The sequence below is a fragment of the Eptatretus burgeri genome, chromosome 1 (genome assembly GCF_056783735.1).
Source record: "Eptatretus burgeri isolate ZD-2024b chromosome 1, Ebu_testis_v1, whole genome shotgun sequence".
NCBI classification, from domain to species: domain Eukaryota; kingdom Metazoa; phylum Chordata; class Myxini; order Myxiniformes; family Myxinidae; genus Eptatretus; species Eptatretus burgeri.
Genome location: NC_140961.1, coordinates 53,901,240 through 53,923,401, shown reverse-complemented (window position 1 = coordinate 53,923,401; position 22,162 = coordinate 53,901,240). Strand labels below are relative to the sequence as shown.

General features: G+C 40.5%; 3 protein-coding genes across 5 annotated transcripts in view; 2 read left to right on the top strand and 1 right to left on the bottom strand.

Moving 5' to 3' along the window:
- LOC147034505 (small ribosomal subunit protein uS2-like) overlaps positions 1–17,436 on the top strand; it is a 27,077-nt gene extending 9,641 nt beyond the window's left edge. The window contains exons 5-7 of the mRNA XM_085884442.1: positions 7,120–7,248; positions 8,951–9,116; positions 17,252–17,436. Coding sequence (XP_085740568.1) covers positions 7,120–7,248; positions 8,951–9,116; positions 17,252–17,343 — 387 coding nt within the window. The 3' untranslated portion in view covers positions 17,344–17,436. The remainder of the gene's footprint in view (positions 1–7,119; positions 7,249–8,950; positions 9,117–17,251) is intronic.
- Positions 1,287–21,613, bottom strand: LOC147034504 (uncharacterized). The gene is given in 3 exon segments (XM_085884435.1): positions 1,287–3,071; positions 3,073–3,346; positions 21,495–21,613. Coding segments are annotated over 2 exon segments (1,005 nt in total). The 5' UTR covers positions 3,336–3,346; positions 21,495–21,613; the 3' UTR covers positions 1,287–2,329.
- Positions 18,141–22,162, top strand: part of LOC147034503 (uncharacterized) — a 50,621-nt gene continuing 46,599 nt past the window's right edge. For 2 of the 3 annotated variants that reach the window (XR_015059047.1, XR_015059049.1), the window contains exon 1: positions 22,036–22,162. The gene's annotated coding sequence lies outside the window, so the exon portion shown is untranslated. The other variant, XM_085884415.1, reaches the window with a different exon arrangement.

Genomic DNA, 22,162 nt, shown 5'->3' with positions numbered 1-22,162 from the left:
GGTGCGTTTTTGTTTTTGTTTTTTGAAAAAATTATTTTTGGTTTGTTTTCTTCTTCCAATGACTTGCTTCTGTTGGAAGCTTTGTGAATCCTTTTGGGTCATAACCCTTACCACACATGCACGATAGAAGTTTGCATGCCCCAATTATCATTGTTTGTATTTGTTTGTGCATATGCATGCCAATTAGTCATTTTAAAAGTCCTATACTGTATTCACAATTTCATTATCACAATGATGGTCATTATGCTGGAGCAGAGGTTGCACTACATTTGGCTAAAGGTGGTTTTATTTACCTCTCCAAAGGAGGGGGTATTGCATTTGGGTGAGTTTGTTATTTGGCGGGAAAAATTTTTTGCCAAGTATGTTGTTTTGTAGCGCTTGTCTGCCTGTCTGGCGCACAATTTTTGGCCACAGTTTTGTGTGTGTGTGTGTGTGTGTGTGTGTGTGTGTGTGTGTGTGTGTGTGTGTGTGTGTGTGTGTGTGTGTGTGTGTGTGTGTGTGTGTGTGTGTGTGTGTGTGTGTGTGTGTGTGTGTGTGTGTGTGTGTGTGTGTGTGTGTGTGTGTGTGTGTGTGTGTGTGTGTGTGTGTGTGTGTGTGTGTGTGGGGCCAAGGACAACAACCTTTAATTTTAGTGGTGATCCAAATCTGGATCTGAGAATTTTTTAAGTGATGCTTCACCATTGAAAGATCGGGCCAAAAACGATTATATAGCATGGTATCTCAAAAGGTTATGGATGGATTCACACGAAACTTGGTGGACAGGTTGGGTGTGTGAAAAGGATGAATTGATTCAATTTTGGTGCAGATCTGAAAGTGGATACTGATTCGAGAATTTTTGAAGTGATTCTTCACCATTGAGAAGTAGGGCCAAAAACTATATATATATATATATATATATATATATATATATATATATATATATATATATATATATATATATATATATATATATATATATATAATATCTCTCAAAGATTTCAGCCCCCTTCTGGTAAAACTAACAAAATCAAGAATCACTACTCATAGTCCATGAGCTGCATGGCCAAATTCTGGAAATTGATACCATGAGAGGGAACCAGATTTTTTTAGTTATTTTCTGTTACCTATATGTATCTGTAACTCAAAACAGCATGATGGACATTTCTGGGGAGAGTAGCTTAGTTTCTGTACAGCTAAATGTGGGAGAGAGGGGTAGAAAACCAGAAAAAAAGACCAAGAGGAACAAGTTTAAAAGTACAAACTTTATCAGACCATTTAAAATTGTTTCTGAAACTCATTGTTCATTATTATAAAATGTACAGTTATCAAAACATGTTAGACCTCAAACTAATATACATTCTGAAGTTTTTTTTTTTCAGATGTGAACCATAATTAACTGATGATTCTGTTATTGACCCAAAGCCTTGATGCAAACAGCACAACAGGTTTCATACTTGCTGTTTTAATACACACATTTCCTCACATACTTTATGTACATGACTTATTTATATTCAGGACACAAATATGATAATTACACAGCTAAATCTTTCCTATAGTTGCCTTCAATAAACCAAAGATCACGAGAGCAAGAATAACATTAAATTGACTTGGTGACAAACAATATATCTTTCAAGTACATTTTGTTGGAAAGTCATTGTGATACATATACTTCTCTTCCCAGACATAGTCGTTCAAAGTAATACATGATCAAAATAAAACATACTTCCAGTATAAATCCATGAATCAGACAATACTAAACATCAAATACATATACAGTTCACATCTGTTCATTCATTCATCATCAATCTCTGAACTGTCAGAATCCGTGGAGTCGTCATTTTCCTCATGATCTTTCATGTTGTCACGTTTGTAGACTGCAGGCATCTGCACTTCAGGCCATTCACCATGCACTGACAAGATGGCAACTGGCAGCTTCTCTTGCACTTGCAAGACACGAACTCCAGGACAACATCGGGGGCTATGGGACCAGTCATCCAGTTGACTGTGAACTGTCCCACTTCATCCAAGGTCCACCCATTACTGTCAATAGGATTTTGTATGCTGGGCTTGCTGGTCAGGGATCTCTGCCAAATGGCTGCTTTGTAGTTTGCCCTCACAGCATGCATCTTCAGGCAATCCTTGCATGGAGGCAACTGTGAAGAGTCTACGTTTCCGTTCTTGATTCTGAATAATTGGTACCGCATTTCATTGACTTCTGAGATGTCTGTCTGTGCCACGTAAAGATGACAAGTGAACACCTCCAGATTTGTCAGTAATTCTGCAGACAATGTCCAATCTTGCCTTAGTTTTCTGAATGCCTCTTGGAACTGGACATTCTCCTTCAGAAGTTTCAGAGCAGCCAATTTTCCTTGTCCACTGAATGTGCTGACTGGTCTCTGATGTATACTGCAGATTGGTTGATGACATGTCTTATGTCATTTGTAGACTTTAGTTCCTGGACCTTATCCTTGAGCATCACATTATCTGTAAGGGCTTGTGCAAGTGGTAGATTATCAGGATATACAAGAACCCTACCATTTGTCTCAGTGATGAAGTAGAGAGATTGACAAAATTCTGCCTCCAACTTATGGCGGATGTGAATTTTGGTCTGTTTCTTCACATCTTGGAAGCCATATGTTCTCATAAATTCTACAAGTTTGTCAGTTAGATGAGTCAGGTGAACAGCCTGAGGATTAGTGAAAATAGTGTCCCTTATGTGCTTGAACAACATCATGTATGATTCTTGTTCTGCTTCTTGGTAGGCCACATCTTCGTTTGCCATAGTTGCAGTCACAGCTTTGGGTTTCTCATCCCTCGTGTAATTTCTGTAACAGGTATCATGATAGTGGGCCTCTGCTGCCACGAGTTCTCGTGATTTTATGGCCAGAATTTTGTTGTCATATTGCCTAATGGCTGCTTGTCGAACCTTGTCATCAGAACGGAGCTCTAAACACTGCGTGAGTGGTTCACGGGTTTTGGATCCTGTGATGTATTTGGTTTTCTTGTCACAGAAAATACAAATTTTATCCATAACACGAGATGAACTCGGGCCATCACGCAAGGATTTCCAGGGATCTGTGCCAGCAGAAGAGTTCTTTGGATTAAAGGCTGGCAAGTGTTTTCTTGTGAGTGAAAGAAGAACGACAGTTTCTATGATACCATAGTTTTGAGTCATCATAGTCACAGAGATCAAGGATGGCATCAAAGTTTTGTATCCTGGCAGCATTCTGAAGCGCTTCTATGGACTGTGGATCCTTTGGGTTGGTGACCTCACTGATTGGCGCACTCACTGCACAGATTATACAGGTCCTCTCCTCAACATGAGGCCTTTTGGGTGGCTTCTGAGGTGCATCCATTATTTATTCACCTGCAATGACACAGAATAGAGCAATTATTTATCAATTGGAGATGTAACAATAAATGCATATTTTTCGTCTTTGTTAAGTGTCACTTGGCATAGCTGTGTGGCTTCGAAGTCAATTCCTAAGGTTAATTGGAAGAATATATCAATTACCTTAAATAATCATACACACGCTTACAAAACTATATTTATCAAATTGAACTTAATGCATTAGAAAGGAAAAGGTTAGTCATACCCAGCATCGTCAAACATGAGAAGAGTTGTGAATCTCAGCTCCCTGGATCTCATCTTGTCACTCTCTGAGGGATTCATGTTGGTGAACACTAGATGAATAATGTTATTCGGATTAATGCTTATAATTTAAATATCACCAAAATAACTTTTACTCGGATGATTTTCATAATGCCAAGAATTGTTCCTGAAGCTTTTTCATAATCGTATCTAAAGTGGACCTCAATGCCTATCCAATGCCTTCAGGACCCAACTTAGGCTCTACATTATCAAATTGTGAGAAAAAATGTTTTGTCAACCAAACATACCTTGTTCACATGCACACGATAGAAAACAACTCATAAAACAAGTGTTTATTCAAAACATATTTCATGGAATGTGCCATTTTTGAGGCTCAATTTGGCACCCGCTTCACCATAAAATCATGATATCTTCAAAGTCCCATACAAAACTTGAGCTACTCTACTGAGAAGTCCATCATACTGTTTTTTGTTATGTCCATGGGCATATACATAAGATAAAACGAACAGTCTGGTGCCCTCTCATGGTAGCAATTTTTGGATGGGCTCGTGTACTATCACCTTCACTCTTTCATTCCTCTTTTTTTTTTTTTTTTCCCCAACATTGGAACAACTCTCATACTCTCTTCAATCTGACTCTTCCCTCCAGGTCTTCAAAACAGCTGTTCACCACCATCTCTTATCTTCCCCAATCCAAAACCATGATCTTTTTTATCCCCATTAATCCACCCCAAACCCACATCCTTCAAATTCCCTGATTTCCTTCCTGAAAGGCCCTGCCGTGTAAGGACCTGAGAGTCCCTGTAATGTCCATCTTGTGTACCCCATCCCTCTCACTTCCACAGATCTAATGTCTCTGTTCCCCACTGTTTTGTCCTTCCCTCTCCCGCCCATCTTGTCTCCTGCTCCCCTTGTTGTACGTTCTGTGTGTTAGCTCGCATACGAGCCTCAACCTCAAAAGATTATGTATGGATCCCGCAGAAACTTTGTCGACTGGTTGTTTGTTTGAAAAGGACTAATTGATTCAATTTTGGTGAAGATTCAAATCTAGATCCAGATGCAAAAAAAATTTCTGTGATTCTTCACCAGTGAGAGATGTGACCAAATACTATGTACAGTATAACATGATATCTCAAAAGTTGTGAACGACTTGTGACAAAACTATGTGGATGAGTTGGTTCGGTAACGAGAACAAGCCGATTCGATTTTAATTCAGGTCTGGATTCAGATCCGGCCTATCAGTGGGATGCAAAATGTAAACTGTTCAGCCTGTTGGAGGTATGTGCTCCACAGAGTACCATTCCTTTTTGCCAAGTGTTGTTCTTTGAGTGATGTGTGTGTGTGTGTATATATATGTGTGTGTATATATATATATATATATATATGTGTATATATATATATATATATATTGTTTGGTTTTTTTTAACTTGCAAAATCGAAGATTTTTCAGGTCGATTTTGGTCATGGTCAGTCGATTTTTTTTTTTTTTTTTTTTTTTTTTTTTTTGTGTATTTTGTCGATCTGTTTATCAATCGCCTACAGTTCATAATTTAAAATGGATCTTCACGAAACTTCACCAAGTTGTACAGGTACTCTCAACTGAGAAGCCTCTTGATTTTGAGTTCAAAGGTCATCTTAAGGTCAAATTTCTAAAATCGTCATTTTTCATCCGATTGACTTGAAATTTGAGCAGGATTTGCATATTACGTCACTGAATTGGGAAAGCAACTATTGTAAAGGTCAAGGGTCAACTCAAGGTCAAACTTCTAAAATAATCAATTTCAATCTGAAAAATCAATTTTCATCCAATTGACCTGAGCTTTGATTAAGATTGTCAATTTTAATCTTAATGAAAGGATAATTTGATGTATCCATGGCAACCTTTGGAGAGGGGTGGATCTTGCAAGTATCATGCTCTGCACGACATCTTTCTTGTTCATTGCTTGCAAAATCGAAGATTTTTAAAGTATATTGGTGAGTCGATTTTGTTCGTCTGTTTGTCGCCTTTCAGGTCTCAATTTTAAACCGATCTTCACGAAACTTCACCACATGGTAGAGTTTGTCATAAGGAGGAAGTCTATTGTTTTTGAGGTCAAAAGGTCAACTTCGGCGAGATTTCTTTACATTGTCAATTATAATTTGATTGACTTGAAAGTAGAAGAGGAGTTGCATATTTTGTCATTGAATTCAACCAACGAATTATTTTTGAGGTCATATTTGTTTTCTGGATTTTGCAAGTATCGTGCTCTGCATGACGTCGTCGTCTTGTTCTGTCTGTCTGTCTTTGTTTGTCAGCACAGAACTTTCGTGTTTTTTTTTCCGCAACCACTTGTTGGATCGAGACAAAATTTTCACCATCGGTGTGACGACTCAAGTGGAATGTTTTATTGATAATTATGACATCATAGATCACATGGTGTGGCTTCCATGTTGGAAAAAAGGTAAAAATAATTGCACCTCTATCTCTGAAACGGCACCAAGAAAAAATCGAAACATGGCAAGTACGACTCATGGGAATATGTATATTTTTTTTTTAAAAAAACGACATCATAGGCCCCTTTGTTGTGATGTCGTCATTGCACATGTGGAACGCTACGTCTGATGAGTGAAAATTTTTGAGGGTCATCTCGAGATAAAATGGTCACAGAATATTTTTTGATGCTGACATCAGTCAGGTGATTCAGCAGCCATATTGTTAAAAAAAAAAAACAACCTTCAAACATCATCTCTAAAGTGGCTGAACACATCGAGGTGAAACGTTGCATGTCTGATCGCCTATCCATGAGAAACGAAAGGTTTGGCCCGCCATATTGGATTTACCCTTTAACCTATAAAAATCTTCTCCAGAATGGCTGGACAGATCGTGGGTAAACCACACAAATGTTCCCCAAGCCATGGGTGTACAAATGTTCAGGAATAATTGCTCGGTCACATGGTTTGGCAGCCATATCAGATTGAAGAAAAACTTTAAATGTTTTCAATGGAACCGCTTCATCAATCCACATGAAACTTCACATTTATGATCTCGTGATGAGGAATACATGTTTTAAATTTCAACTGGATCGAACACATGGTCTGGCAGCCTGAATTATTTAATTTTTTGAAATGGGCTTAAATGTGGAAAAAAAATTAAGTGGTTGATCCTTTTAGGCAACATTGTATAATGTGGTGATTCATTGAGCAATCACCTTGTAAACTGCACCTTTTTTATTTTTTCCTTCCACATGATTGCGATGAACTTGGTTTGAGGATTGGAGCAAATTGACGACTGACGATTATTTAGGCTAATTGAACTACGACTACCACCACCACCACTCTTGCTTAATGATCATTTACCTGTATTCGTTGTTTTCAGAGTTCGGGAGAACTTGAGGGTATCTGATGAATTTATTTCATTTCTTCTTGGGAGTTTAATTTCTTAAAAAAAATAAAATAAAAATGTATATTCAACTTGTGGTCTTTTGATTGAAATGTGGGATATTATGAGCTGTTATGTTTCCTCTTGAATTCCTGTTTCTTGCCATTTAGAGTCATCACTCGATTGGGTTGATGTGGTGGATGCTTGCACGTGAGGTTCTGCGTCAACGAGGTACCATAAGTCGTGAACACCCATGGGAGGTCATGCCTGACCTGTACTTTTACCGTGACCCTGAGGAGGTGTGTTTTATATTTACACAGATTTTGAATATAGCTGCTTGGACCCTGTGGTGTTTTGCACATATTTTTATGATTGTATAAAATGTGATTTCATGAAAACATAAATTGCATGATACGGAGATTGCATCGCGATTCAGTCTGCACATTGTTGTTGAAACAAATAGTTTTTGGTTTGGCCGATATGAAGTTTGTATTGCAATTATCTGATTTACCTGTTTGTTGCTGTTTTCATCATTCCTTATTCATTTATTGTCTGTTCGATGGGACTGGAGGAATGTACACACTCGCATCTGAGCTGTCTTGCCTGGGATTGAGTCTCAGCCCAGCTATAAACTGACATCCTGGTGTTTTGTATGCAGATTGAGGTGTTAGTGTGCGCCGTCCCTCAGATGGGCGTTAAACTGGGCGTCCCATCTCCCAGTATTGGTTGGTCGACGTTAAAGTTCCCCCCGTGTCTTTTGCGAAGAGTAGGCGAACTATCGCTGGCACGCTACCCAAATTCCTGCCTCGACTTTGTGTTGGAGTGGTGACTCATCCAGGATTGTAATCACAGCCAAGAAACTTCTTGGGCAGAACCGATGCTCTGTATCGAGCACGGTCATGATGATGTCAGATGGGTCGGTTAATTGACGTACAACCATCATGCCCTCGTGAGCACAAATGTTTTTTTTTTAATATGTGTACGTAATGCAAGGTTTCATGCAATTCAATTGTATTTAGAACTGTGATGATGAATTATTTTGATTGCTTTACTTAAATGTACTCTCCCTCTGTTTCTTCTGTATTTGCTGTGCTCTTGACATCGTGTCGGTTCTGCCTAAGCACTGTTTCAGCTTAAGTCCTGGATGGATTACCACTGATAGAACATAGTCGATTGAGAATGCGTGAATTTGTGATTTGTTCAGAATGCTGGCGATAACTTTCTTCTTTGTAAAAGGCGTTGTGGGATCATTGTCTACCGACTTGTGCTATTAGACAATACACCAATTATCGTCCATCTGAGGGATGGCACGCACACTGCTGAAACACCAGGATGGCATTGGATAGCTGGGTCAGGATTCAAACCCAGGTGAAACAGCTCATGGGAGTGTGCATGCCATCAGGCTATGCTTACAGCCCTATATCCGACAGCAGATTGAACAATAATTACAACTGGTGTGAAAAATTGTTTTTATAAAAGACCGTGAATTTTTTCTTTGGTTGTGATTTAAAATTAAATCGCAGGATTTTAGGGGTTGAATTTGAAAGGAAAACTTGTGTCAAAATATCAATATATTCTTAATCAATTTTAACCCAATTGTAATATAATATTTTTTTTTGACATACTGTTTTATATAAAGGAAACGTTTTGAGGAAACTTCATGCGGCTATATCTAATAACCAGAATTACAAGACATAAAGCCACATCCAATTCAAATGAATGCAGTAGGCAGCAATATTTATTTATATCCACATTCTTAATACTGCTTATGACTTACTTGAATTCATTGAATCAATGAAACTTAAATCGTGCTGTACCATTTCTGTATCTAACTACTTGGGCAATGTTTCTGCATTTGAACTTGCTTACACCCTGCGTACCACGTTTGAATATGAAAACTTTAAAAAGTTTGAAAATGCATGGAATTGCTCCGTTTTAAGGGATGTTTTGTACACTAATGAATGAACTGAAGATGTGCATCATTCCTGCTTATGTTCTCAGATTGAGAAGGAAGAGCAGGCTGCAGCGGAGAAAGCCGCTGTGAAGGAGCCCGAGTACCAGGCTGATTGGAATGCACAGGCCGTAGTTGAGGCCCCGCAACCTGAAGTTGCTGATTGGGGTTCCGACACTGTGCCTGTTCCCTCAGTGCCAGTCCAGGAGAATACAAGTATGGATGAACTTTTGAGCCACACTTTTTCATTCGAGTGTTGGTTTAATTGTGATTTTTGTATTTTCTTTTGCCTATTTCACATCAAATGCCGACCCAAGTTGAGCACACATGCACAGCAAATGCAAATAATTTTGGGACACTATTTGCACTATGTACCAATTAACTTCAAGGAAACTCATGATTTACCTTTTATTCCTGGAATTCTCAGAGGCCACTACTTTTTTGGCTTTCCCAATTTTATACATCCATTTGAGTAGGCGAGGTAATTTTCAAGATTAATATTATGTAAAAACAATTTTTGCAAATATATTTAGATCCTCGTGGAGGATCTCTAAGTCTTACTCACGTTGTTGTTCTTCATCTTCTTCTTGTGGACTTTTTTTGTTTCACAGCCTACAGTTTTCATCGAAACTTCCTGAAACTTGGCATACATATGTAAAAATACCCTGCGCAGACAGTAACCATCTCCGATTTTGAAAATTCCTCCTAGAAAAAAAGTTATGACGTCAAAATATCTTCGCTAATGAAAATCGCCTAAAAAATTATCTCAAACTCGGCAAGCTTTTTGAATTCTGTTTGCGGGAATCGAACAGGGCATTCGCAGAGATGAATTACCGCACATATGATGCATCACTATGACGTCGTATCAATTTTTATGACGTCATTCCTATTTTTTGACATTTTTTGTTTCACAACCCAGAGTTTTCATCGGATCTTCGTGAAACTTGCCATGTATATGCAGAAAGCCCACGCGCACGCAGTAACCATCTCCGATTTTGGAAATTCTTCCTAGAAAAAAAGTTGACGTCATAATATCGTCGCTAATGGAAATCGCCTATACCATTATCTCCAAAACTAGGCAAGCTGTTTGAATTTTGTTTGCGGGAATCATGCAGGGCATTAGCACAGATAATTTATCGCAAACCTAATACATCACAATGACGTCATATTCGTTTTTATGACATCATCATTAAGAGGACAAGGATCTTGGCTCATTTGAGCTTGTTTTCATTTAGATCAACCAAGTATAGCTCTTCAAGCAATGATTCTTTCGACAAACCAAAGAACCAAGTCTCAAACTGTCGAGAGTGTTATCTTCAAAGTAGTCACATGATTGGCCCCTGTTCTACAGATGCAGAACAGCCAAGGAGTGGCAGACCTTGTCCACGGATAGCCAACCCCAATTTGACCATGAAGCGCACCTATTCGGTGGGAATGCACCTCTTACTTTGATCGGCGTCTAAGTCCTGTTGTTTACCAAGTTTTATCATTTTCTTCCCATGGTATTTTCCAAACAAAGGTTGACTCGTCTCTGGCAGGACAAACAAGATGCACATATGGACTGCTTAAGGTAATAAATAATGTATTCAATAAAAACGGTATAAAACCTCTGCTTGCAGGACAATCCATTTAAACACAAACCTTAAGCAATAACAGCTCTAACTAAAAGGGCACTCTGTAGAGCGCATACCTCCGCCACGTAATTTCTGAGAATTCCTGAGAGAATTCCTGATCCATGAGGACATTGTTGTGGGGTCGGGTCTCGGTAGCGAGCACGACCGCTATATTGAGCAGTAGAGTCTGCTCCACCGAACACCCGGAATTTATAGGCCGTAACCCCGGATAAGTCTGGAGCTGACGGGTCCCTTATTGGACTGAAGATCGCCAATAGGTCGACCATGTAGGATAGGGTCGATTGCCAATTTCAATTTACCTAAATACCCACGTCGTCCAAACTACCGGGGAAATTCACCCTTGGCAGGATCTGCACGATCTAGGCCGTTACAGAGCCGTACCCTGAGCGGAGAGTACCAGAATCTTGCCGGACCGATTGCACGATTACGGCAACAACAAAGCCTCCTAATTCCCGTTCACAGCGTGGCAAACCAATGATAGAAAGGACAAGGACGAGCTGGAATATTCAGCAATAGGGGTATTTATTTATGATAATTGGGGAGGGGGAAGCACACAAGAGCAGAGTTATCGCGTCTCTAAGAAATGCAAATAATGTACAAGCACTTAACAATTCTTCTTGACAAGACAGGCCCGCACACAGCCACACACCCAAAGAAATGGACCCCGTAGGATCTTTATTGAAGGTTCCCAGCTCGAGGGAAGATGAGCTTGAAACCAGAGCTATCTTGGACCTGTCCCTCGTGTGGTCTTCGATGTCTGGGACCGGCGGGACTCGAACCCGCAACCACGATGCCACTCCAAGTACCCGGGACAGAGGATGAAGGGCGGACGCCAACCAGCGCGGACGAGGCAGCGAGCGTCAGCAGGCAAGGCCAGGCGATCCGGCAGACCAAAAACCAACTCTCTACCAGTCGGATCGTGCCGAACAATTATTCACTCCTTCTCCAGAGGGGGGGGGAGCCGCCTCCTCCGACCCGCTTTCCCTCCCTGGACGGTTTTGGCACGCAAATGCGCTCGTCGCCCCCGTGATTGGCCATAAGGGGAACCAAGTCCGCTGATTGGATCGGGGGGGGGGGTGGCGGGCGTCACGGTGGGCCGCCCCTCAAACAGGAAGAGTAACATTGTCCTGCGTTGGCTCTCATTGGCTGACCGATGGTAAGCTCGCTCGCATCTCTTTGATTGGGCGAGAGAGATGCCAAGTCCTTCTTGAACTCTGCCCACCGCGAGCGTTGTGGTGTCAGGATGGAGTGAAGGTGTTGTTGTAGTTGTAAGTGATGTAAAAATGCAAAAGAAAACCCTGACTATCAAAATAACTCCGCTGCACACGTACATTTAATTCCCATTATACTAGGGACGGGACCCTAACAAAAAAACACTTACCGATATAACTGATCTATTATGACTCTGGCTGTTGTGTGCTCATGGCTGCCACATTCGTAACAATATCGGGCCCAATACATTTTTGAAATGTCATGGTCTATATCGTTTTTTGGCCCTATATCTCAATGGTGAAGAATCACTTTAAAAATTCAATAATTCTCGTATCCAGATCTGGATCTTCACCAAAATCGAATCAATTTGTTGTGGTCACACACCCAATCTGTCCAAGTTTCATCCAAATCTGTCCACAACTTTTTGAGATAACATCTATATATCATTTCTAGCCCTATTTCTCAATTGTGAAGAATCACTTAAAAAAAAAAATTATTGGAGTCTGATCCGGATCTTCACCAAAATCTATTCAGTTCGTCATGGTCACACGCCCCTGACATGTCCACCAAATTTCATCCGGATCCATCCACAACTTTTTGAGATATCCTGCACACAGACAGACAGACAAACAAGAAGACTGTCATGCAGAGCACGATACTTGCAAAATCCTTAAAACAAATTTGACGTCAAAAGTAATTGGTAGTTAAATTCAATGACCAAATATGCAACTCCTCTTCAAATTTCAAGTCAATCGGATGAGGATTTTAGAAATACCATATTAGTTGTTGACCTTGGGCCTATATTGACATTTTGACCTCCAAAACAAGAGGCTTCTTCCTTCTGACTAACTCAACCATGTGGTGAAGATCGGTTAAAATTTTTGACTTGTAGGTGATAAACAGACATACGGACAGATAAAATAATAAAATTGACTGGCCAATATATTCGATTTTGCAAGTGACAAACATACGGACAGAGAGGGGTGAAATCATAACCTACTTCACCTTCGGTGGCAGAGGTAATACTTTCTTAGGCTTCATCAATCCCATTCACATGATCAAAGAATCAGGTAAATTTAATAGGATGCTGTGGGACCCATCCCAGAATTTAATAGGATGCTGGAGGGTGGTCTGATGGCAGGACAAGCTTGTACAGAGCTGGTTTGGGTTCAGGAGCCAGTAGTGAGCAATGTGATGAGAGCCAGAGATTGCATGATGGGGACACACCATCCCCCAGTTGCACCAAAATGCAGGATGGCTTGTCTCTATCCACAAGTCCTTAATACAGGGATAAAATGTCTTGTGGTTTTAAGGCGTAATCGAGTAACCGCTCCTCTCCCTCCCCCCCACTCCCCTTAAACTTCGACACTGTGCATACTCTGTGCTTGCTTTTTCTGGATGGAGAACTCGTGCTTTGCATGCTTGTGTGAAATTGATATGACAAGTCATGCTCTCAATCAGAATTTGGAATGTGGATTTTAATTTTGTTGACTCGCATCTTTTCTTGCATTTCCTGGCTGTGATGACAATTGTACTATCTATCATTCAAGTGCTTTGGTTGCTTGCTGTTTTTTGTGAATAAACAGGTTGATATTTTTTTTTCCTCTAAGAATAGTTCTTGTTATAATTGACTGGTCATTGCTTTGAGAAATAGCTGATCTAACTGTTAAGGGGGGTGATGGGATGGAATAGCATGGGATAGCCATAGAACAGCAGCAACTACAACAACAATATTTAGACAAATGGAAACTACAACAATCCCATGACGTTGTGTTTGTAGCGCTGCCCACTGGAATGCAGCGATGTCATCCACATGGTGAATGCTTTGACAACTGGGTACTTGCAACTAAATGGTTTAAAAGTTGGAAGTTTACTTGGTGTAAAACAGAATTGGAAGTTTTGTGATTGTGTGTGAAACGGATGCTATCATGTAAACTACACATTTATTCAAGACCTTGGTGTTCAGGATGCATGAATATAACAACCCGAACTTTAAATAAAATTTAAATTCGACATTTCACCTGTTGCCAAGAAATCTGCAGTTTTCTTGGCCATAGTAGCAGTTCACAAACCCCTCTATGAAGGCCATGTGTGTATGATGGCTTTCCTTTTGATGTTCCTTCATAGATAGGTTTGATTGTACTGTGTTGTATTTATATAAAGCGATTCTTGGAAATGTCCCCTCTTGCCTGATAGCTGAGCAGTTGTTTTTTTGGTGTACTACTATATATCGGTGAAAGGCTCCTGGTGCATGATGTAACAAATGCAGTCCACACCAGCAAATTTGAAAAGGTGTTTTCTAATATCTGTCATCTCCCTCATGTCATTTATTTATTTATTCCCAACCTGTTTATGGGACATAGGCTAATACGATGCCTTGGAGCTATGCACACTCACCTTTAAGTTGTTTAGCTTGAGTTTGAATCTCAGCTCAGCTATAAACTGTCATCGCAGCGTTTAATCGGTGGGATGATTAATCAATGTGTGTGTCATCCCTCTGATGGATGTTAAATGGGGGTCCCGTCTGCCAGCATTTGTTGGTGGACGTTAAAGATCCCATGATAACCTTTGTAAAGAGTAGGTGAGCAATTGCCTGCACCCTAAACAAATTATAAATTCCTGCCTTAACCAGCCGTGCCCCCAGCCAATGTCACCCTACATCCTTGTGCTGCATACAAACAAAGAATGGGACAAGTAGGTTTTCGATTTTTACCTGTCCCATCAGCCATTGCATCTGTCCAAGTATTCGTACATTTGTGGTGTGGGTGATACTTTTGGGGTTTTCACCAGCACAAAGAGGTTGTCAGCTCGAAAAAGATCCTTTGTCACTGCTAATCACTGATAAGATATATTGTTATTAAACTTCCAGGTGTTAAAATTTGGAAATTTATGAGGAACAAGGAACAAACGCCCTCTATCTTATCTGCAGTAAACCCTCAAATATTGCAGGGGTAAGGTTCCTGCAAAATGCCGCGATAGTTAAAACCGTGATCGTGGAAAACAAGGGCAAATGGGAAAAGCGGGGTTTGGTTTCTGGGCTTCAAGGAAATATGGAGGAAGGTGGGCAGCAGCAAAAAATAAACACTTGACAATTGAAATAAACATGTTTAGGTATTTTATTTATATGTGTGTTTTTTTATGTTTATATTTATTCTATATATATATATATATATATATGTATATGTGTATATATGTGTATATATGTATGTATATATATATATATATATATATATATATATATATATATATATATATATATATATATATATATATATATATATATATATATATATATATATATATATATATATATATATATATATATATATATATATACACACACATGTTAATGTCGAAATTAAAATGTAAAAAAAAATATACGAAAACACTAGACTTTTACATTTATTACAAAACGGCGAGGTGGGTGAGGGTTCCCATATTCCATACTCTTTCGTACTGTCCTCTGCCATCAATAGAAAACACAACACTTAGTTCAGGATGATGATGATGATGATTCGGTGAGAGGGGGGGGGGGTGCTGGTTGGAAAGATATTGATGTAAAACTTGCGATGGCTGGTCTATTATCAAGAGCAGGATGTAGTCTGCTGCTTTGCCATGAAGAAGAAGGGTAAAACGATCCTTGGCCACCTTGACCCAGAGCATATCTTTCCTGCTGCCTTATCTCTAAGGCATCGGATGGCATCCTCTTACAAAATAATGTTGTCACTTTGGCGTCTGCCATGGTTGAACTGGAGCCTTCGGCCCTGGGTGCCTTGTGGAGACGTTGGTAAATCTGCAATGGTTTCTCCTGTATCACTGGTCCACTCTACTCGGTAGATAAATCGGCAATGGTTTCTCCTGTATCACCGGTCTACTCGACTCGGTTGGGTAAATCGACAATGGTTTCTCCTGTATCACCAGTCTACTCGACTCAGTTGGGTAAATCGACAATGGTTTCTCCTATTTTACCGGTCCACTCAACTCGATTGGATAAATCGACAATGGTTTCTCCTGTATCACCGGTCTACTCGACTCAGTTGGATAAATTAACAATGGTTTCTCCTGAATTACTGGTCTACTCTACTCAGTTGGGTAAATCGACAACGGATTTATCCTGTATCACCGGTCCACTCAACTCAGTTGGGTAAATCGACAACGGATTTATCCTGTATCACCGGTCCACTCGACTCGGTTGGATAAATCGGCAATGGTTTCTCCTGTATCACCGGTCCACTCAACTCAGTTGGGTAAATCGACAATGGTGTCTCCTGTATTACCGGTCTACTCTATTCAGTTGGATAAATCGACAATGGTTTCTCCTGAATTACTGGTCTACTCTACTCAGTTGGATAAATCGACAATGGATTCTCCTGAATTACTAGTCTACTCAACTCAGTTGGATAAACCGACAATGGTTTCTCCTATTTTACCGGTCCACTCAACTCGGTTGGATAAATCGACAATGGTTTCTCCTGTATTACCTGTCTACTCAACTCGGTTGGATAAATCGACAATGGTTTCTCCTGTATTACCTGTCTACTCAACTCGGTTGGATAAATCGACAATGGTTTCTCCTGTATTACCTGTCTACTCAACTCGGTTGGATAAATCGACAATGGTTTCTCCTGTATTACCTGTCTACTCTACTCAGTTGGGTAAATCGACAACGGATTTATCCTGTATCACCGGTCCACTCGACTCAGTTAGATAAATCGACAATGGTTTCTCCTGTATTACCTGTCTACTCTACTCACTTGGATAAATCGACAATGGTTTCTCCTGTATTACTGCATTTGACTTGCATTTACTGTGCAGTTGATGCATTGATCCCATCATGGTGGCCCACAGATGTTGCACTTTTACCTTTTGCCAACCTATCGAACCATTCACTTTTATTATTTATTTTCAAAATCTTAATTCCCCCCCCCCCCCCCCAATAATGTCATAACCTTTTTATGCCTTTTGACTCATTTTGTCCATTTTACGTTTGTGTGCCATTATTAACTGTTGTGTGTCTACTTGATCTTGTAGATCTCGTATTACAGGATCTCAGTATATCATTTCCTGTTTAACAATTCATTATTAAACTTGGCTTTGTTCCCGTATGCTGGTCTGATTACAACAAAAGGCTTGTAATGGGAGGTAATCGTACACGCGGATGCAAACGATTACTTATCTCGGCCCAGAACCCGTAATTGGTAAAAATGAAACACTGCGATGACTAAATCGGAACAATAGGTTACCCACGATTAATTGAAACCCACAATGTTAGAACCCGTGATTTTTGAAGTTTTACTGTATGTCGATGCAGTGACCTGTTCCTTTGGGCACGTATTTGTTGTGTATTCTTACCAATAGTGCTTGGTTTGTCTGCATTATTAATTTTGGCTCGTCTCAGTGATTGTCTGTTAAAGACAAATAAGTGTCAATTATTGTAATCTCTCTTCTGTGCTGAACTCTGCCTGATTCTCAGCCTTTTTTTCTTCTTCTTCTTCTTCTTTTTAGGTTGGGCTTTTCAGACCACGTTGCAAGATTGGACTGCTGCGCCAACAGCCCAGACTGAAGAATGGGGTGGATCGACTGCAAACTGGCCTTAAATGGTTGTCCCAGATTTCCCCCAACATTCTTGATTCTCTGTGCCTTTTCAATGAGGTTGTGAGAATTTGCTTAAATAAAAAGGATATGCCCTTTTTGGGGTTTTTGTTTTGTTTTTTTTAAATCATTTGTCAATATGTTATTGAACCCAAGATGGGTGGTGCATTTATGTCAATAACACTCCTTTCACTTTTCCTTGATGTTTAGTTTCCACAAGTTTTATGAATAGTTCAGGCAAAATTAGTGAAGGAATCTTTTTTTTGTAAGTTTCAGCTTTTACCTCCGTTACCGAAGGGGGGTGGAGGTATGTCCACTCGACTCGTCTCAAAAAAAAAACGTTTTTACAAACGATGTCTCAAAGTTGTGGGCAGGTTGCGTGTGTCGAAATATGACAGTCAAAATGCTTTGATTTGTTGAAAAGCTGGATGCGAGAATTTTTAGCTAATCTGGAATTGGAATTCCAGTTAAGGTATCATCATCATGCACTGTCTGTCCGTCTCCTATTTCCACTTCCCCAGCCAAACCACTGGGCCGACCCGGCTGAAATTTGGCAGCAACGTTCCTCTCCTAATTGGTAACGGGGATGGCAAATGTCGTTCCAGTCACGTGACTTTAAGTCGATCAAAATGGCTGACTTAGTAAATTTCTTCAAAAATTTTTTTCACATATATATATATATATATATATATATATATATATATATATATATATATATATATATATATATATATATATATATATATATATATATATATATATATATATATATGTACACAATTTTGAGGCTCGTATAAGGGCGAACACATAATGTATAACAAAGCGAACTGGAGACTAGGGGTGGGAGTGGGGAGCACAACACTGGGGAACAGATATTCGATCTGTGGAAGCGAGAGCGGTGTGCGGGGAACACAGGATAAACAAAATGTACCCTTCAGGGATTTTCAGGTCCTTGCCTTGCAAGAACTTTCAGGAAGGAAAGCAAGGAATTTGAAGGAGGTGGATTAACGGGGGTGGAAAACATCGTGGTTTTGGATGGGGGAAGATAAGAGGTAGTGGTGAACAGCTGTTTTGAAGACCTTGAGGGAAGAGAGGAATTGAAGTGTGTGGGAGTTTGTTCCAAAGGCAGGCAAAAGAGGAATGAAGGTGAGTTGTGATTGTTGATTTCGGTAGCTTTACCAGAAGGGGGTTGCTGGTGGACCTTGAGCACCATGGGGGGTGGGGTGGGGGGGACGAGGATTTTGAGACGACTGTTGAAGACAGACCACCGACCTTCTTGCAGTGAGAGAGTTGGAGAACTAAAGACTCAGCCTCACCGTGGGAGATACCAATGATCCTAAATGCCTTGGTTTCCACAGTGTGAAGCTGAGAAAGGTGAGAGGCAGGAGCACCAGCCCAGAGGTGAGAGCAGTACTCCAGCAGGCTGCAGATGAAAGCTTTGTTCGTAGTCAGGAACTCAGGTGTGCCAAGGAACGACTTTGCATGATGGAGAATGCCCAGTCGGCGACTGGCTTTGGAGGCCAGCTTGGAGATGTGGCTTTCCCAGGAAAGGTTATGGCAGATAGTGAGGCCCAAAAGCTTGAATGAGAGGACTTCTTCAAGAGTATTGTTGAGAAACTAGGTTGGGGGGGGGAGGTTCCAGATGGTCCTTTGGGAAAGACTGAGTGTGAGAGATTTGTCAGGATTGAAAGACGTTCCAAGTGTCGGACCAGTTTGTGATTTTTATCCAGATCTGCAGAGTGAAATTCTCCAGACCCACCAGTCAGAATGCTTCCAACTTTGTGTTACAACATTAGGCCATGGTCGAAATCTTAAATTGTGGAGGTCACGCCGATCACGTGACTAAGTGTGTCAAAAGAGTGGACTCTAATTTTTAGGAAAATTCTGCAAATTCCTTCTAAAATCTTCCTCACCATACCCACCAGTCAGAATGCTACCAACTTTGGGTTGTAACATTAGGCCAGGGCCTGCGGTCCTATTTTTTTTTTTTTGTATTGAGTCTTCACAATTGAGAGATGGGGCCAAAAATGATAAATCAAAAGGTTGTGGAAGGATTATGACAAAACTTGGATGAATTGGTCGGTCACAAGAACAAGCTGATGAGATTTTTGTTCAGGTCCGAATGCAGATCTGGCCCATTGGAGGGATACAAAATGTAAATTGTTAAGCCTGGTGGAGGTATGTCCTCTATCGAGTGCTGTTCTCATTGTAAATGTGATAGTTGGTGGCCTTGAGTGCTGAGACTTTCATATTACTGAGTGCGGCTTTCCATCTCCTGGACTGCTTGAGTGGTCCCTGTTTTGCCTGCATGCTCTTGTTCTTATGTATCGTTTCATTGTTCCCCTTTGACTTACTTTCGATTTTTGGTATTGCCTGTAAGTCTATCCATATATTTTATATCAATTCAAGTATAACCCTGATATTGGATCTGTTGGAGCAGATGCAGTCATTGCTTCTTGTCCTTTCAAAGCGACAGCCATCGAAAAGCAATTAGACTTGATTGTGACAGAACGAAGTCCCAACTTTTCCAATTTACAGCTTCTTGGGCGGTGGGGGGATTCCATTCTGATTGATCATGGAAATGGGGTTTATTGATTGTGGGTGCAGCATGGTAAAACTTTTCAATATCCCATATCTATTCTGGAAACCCTATCGTGCTTTGGTAATCACAAGGGCTTGCTTTGTAATATACATTTCAACTTGAAGTTTTGATAACCTCAGTTTTCCAATGTTCACCTCTTATCTTTCCAATTTCCAAATTTTAAGGAGTCTTATTGAGGCCAATATCGTGTGGGTGAGATTGAAATTTTATCTTTATATCTTTTTTTTTTTTTTTTTTAATGCTATTGCCCAGACATACATCAGCTGTTTGCATTATGCTGACTCAGTTTCAAATGCCGCAAGCCAACTGTTTGTCAAAGATGGGAAAGAAGGAAGCGGTCTTTACCTCCGGTGAGTTTGTGATGAAAACCTGATGGACAACTTGCTGTGGAAGTCTTGCCTTTCACTTGGTAGTGTGATGCCTCTCCCCACATCCGCCACAACTGGATGCTGTACCCCTGTGAGGTGAACAGTAAAGCAGCCAGTTGTGAAGGACGTTGGGAGGCACTGGAAAGGTATGGCCGCTGAAGCTCGATGGACTGTTACAATGCTATGTTGATGATCTGCTTTTTACCATCCTTGAGAGAGCTGCAAGTTGAGTGAATGACTTCTTGCCCATATTCAGTTCAATGCTATGGTTACAAAGTGCCTCAGCAATAATGGTTACCAGTGGCACTCGCTTGCCCAATAGGACTTGCCTTCTTACCCCCTCTCCCTTCCTGGCAATGACAGTACTTGACATGACAGCATATTTGTGGCAATTTCACAAATCCCTAATTATCATCATTGCTTCAAATTAAACCTTGTGAAGTTTTAAATTGTATTATAGGTGATTGAAAACACCCTAAAACCTTTAAACCCTGAGCTGCTTGGACTTTCGGCTCCTTGGAGAAGATTCCGGCCACTCGGGTATACGGAGGTTTGAATAGTGGCCGTTTGGTTATATGTAAGTTTGAATAACGGCTGCCATGGTTAAAAAGGGTCGATGATAAGAGCATGGTTGGAGTTTAACTTTGATTAAAATGATTGTATAATAAAGGTTCAAAACTTAACCTAAATAATTATTATATACCATGATTCCCAAGTGGGGTTGGTGAGGAAAGGTTCTTGCCACATCTTTCAAACTGACTTGGTCTGATTAATTTTGGTTAGAGTTCAGTGAGGCTGGCACCCACTGACCCACAATTTTTTAAATGCCAGTGGATGGAGAATGGTTTGTGAAACACTCGTCCGACAGTTTATAGTGGTCGAGAATCTAACCGTAGCAGCACAAGCACAACATTCCCGTCAAGCGAAAACCTCAAATACATAGCATGGTAACAGATCTTGTCCGAACCAGAGATCAAAGAAATAAGATTAAAATTGACTTCTCTGCATCTAATCTTTTCCTTTCACCTGATCCTTTTGCACATTTAAATCATAACTCGAATGCAATAAGTAGAGTAGACGTATCCCCCCAAATGCGATGGAGTCACAACGACATTTTACCACGTCCAGCCTCGTATATGACCAACCGACCACGTCATCAGAGGCTCTGCAAACATTTGGACATCACCTTCCTGCAAGACCTCCGTTGCCGTCGTGTCTGGAGTATTCGGAGCCTGCGAGCGCATTCGAGCTTGCTCTGCCGAGAAAGACTTGCTGAATGCGCTCTGCGTAGCTGTGCTGCAAAGCTGGTCCTTTTACTGCTTCCCTCACGCTAAACCCCAAACCGCAAGAAGCCCGAACCCCCTATCTCACTACCCCAGAACTATAGGAAGTTACCCCGTTGTTCCGCATAACGCAGACAAAATATGGGACAAGCTAAAATATGGCTCGATGAATAACTTTCAGTGCAAAAACATTCAAGTTGCTGTTCTTGCACCAATTGCTCAAGAAATGTCACTTTGGTGGTGGTTTATTTACTTCTCTTTTTAATGGAAGACTCTATCATGTTTTTGTGTCTCACAAAAAGGTGTGATGGTTTGTGTGTGCTGCATTAACCTTGATGTTGTCAATCTCAGATGATCAAGTCTACCTTATCACTGTGGTCTTGTTTGTCTGCCAGGTTCAAAAGGCAATTGCATATCAGGAAGCCATTTTCCAAGAACGATACTCAATATTGGTCTGCACGTTGAAATTGAAGAAACTCCGGCTCGGCGGCTCACATGACCTGCTTATGTGAAGAATACCTCGGGTTCCTGAGATCCATCAAGTGACGGTTTCAAGACCTTGTGTTCGCAG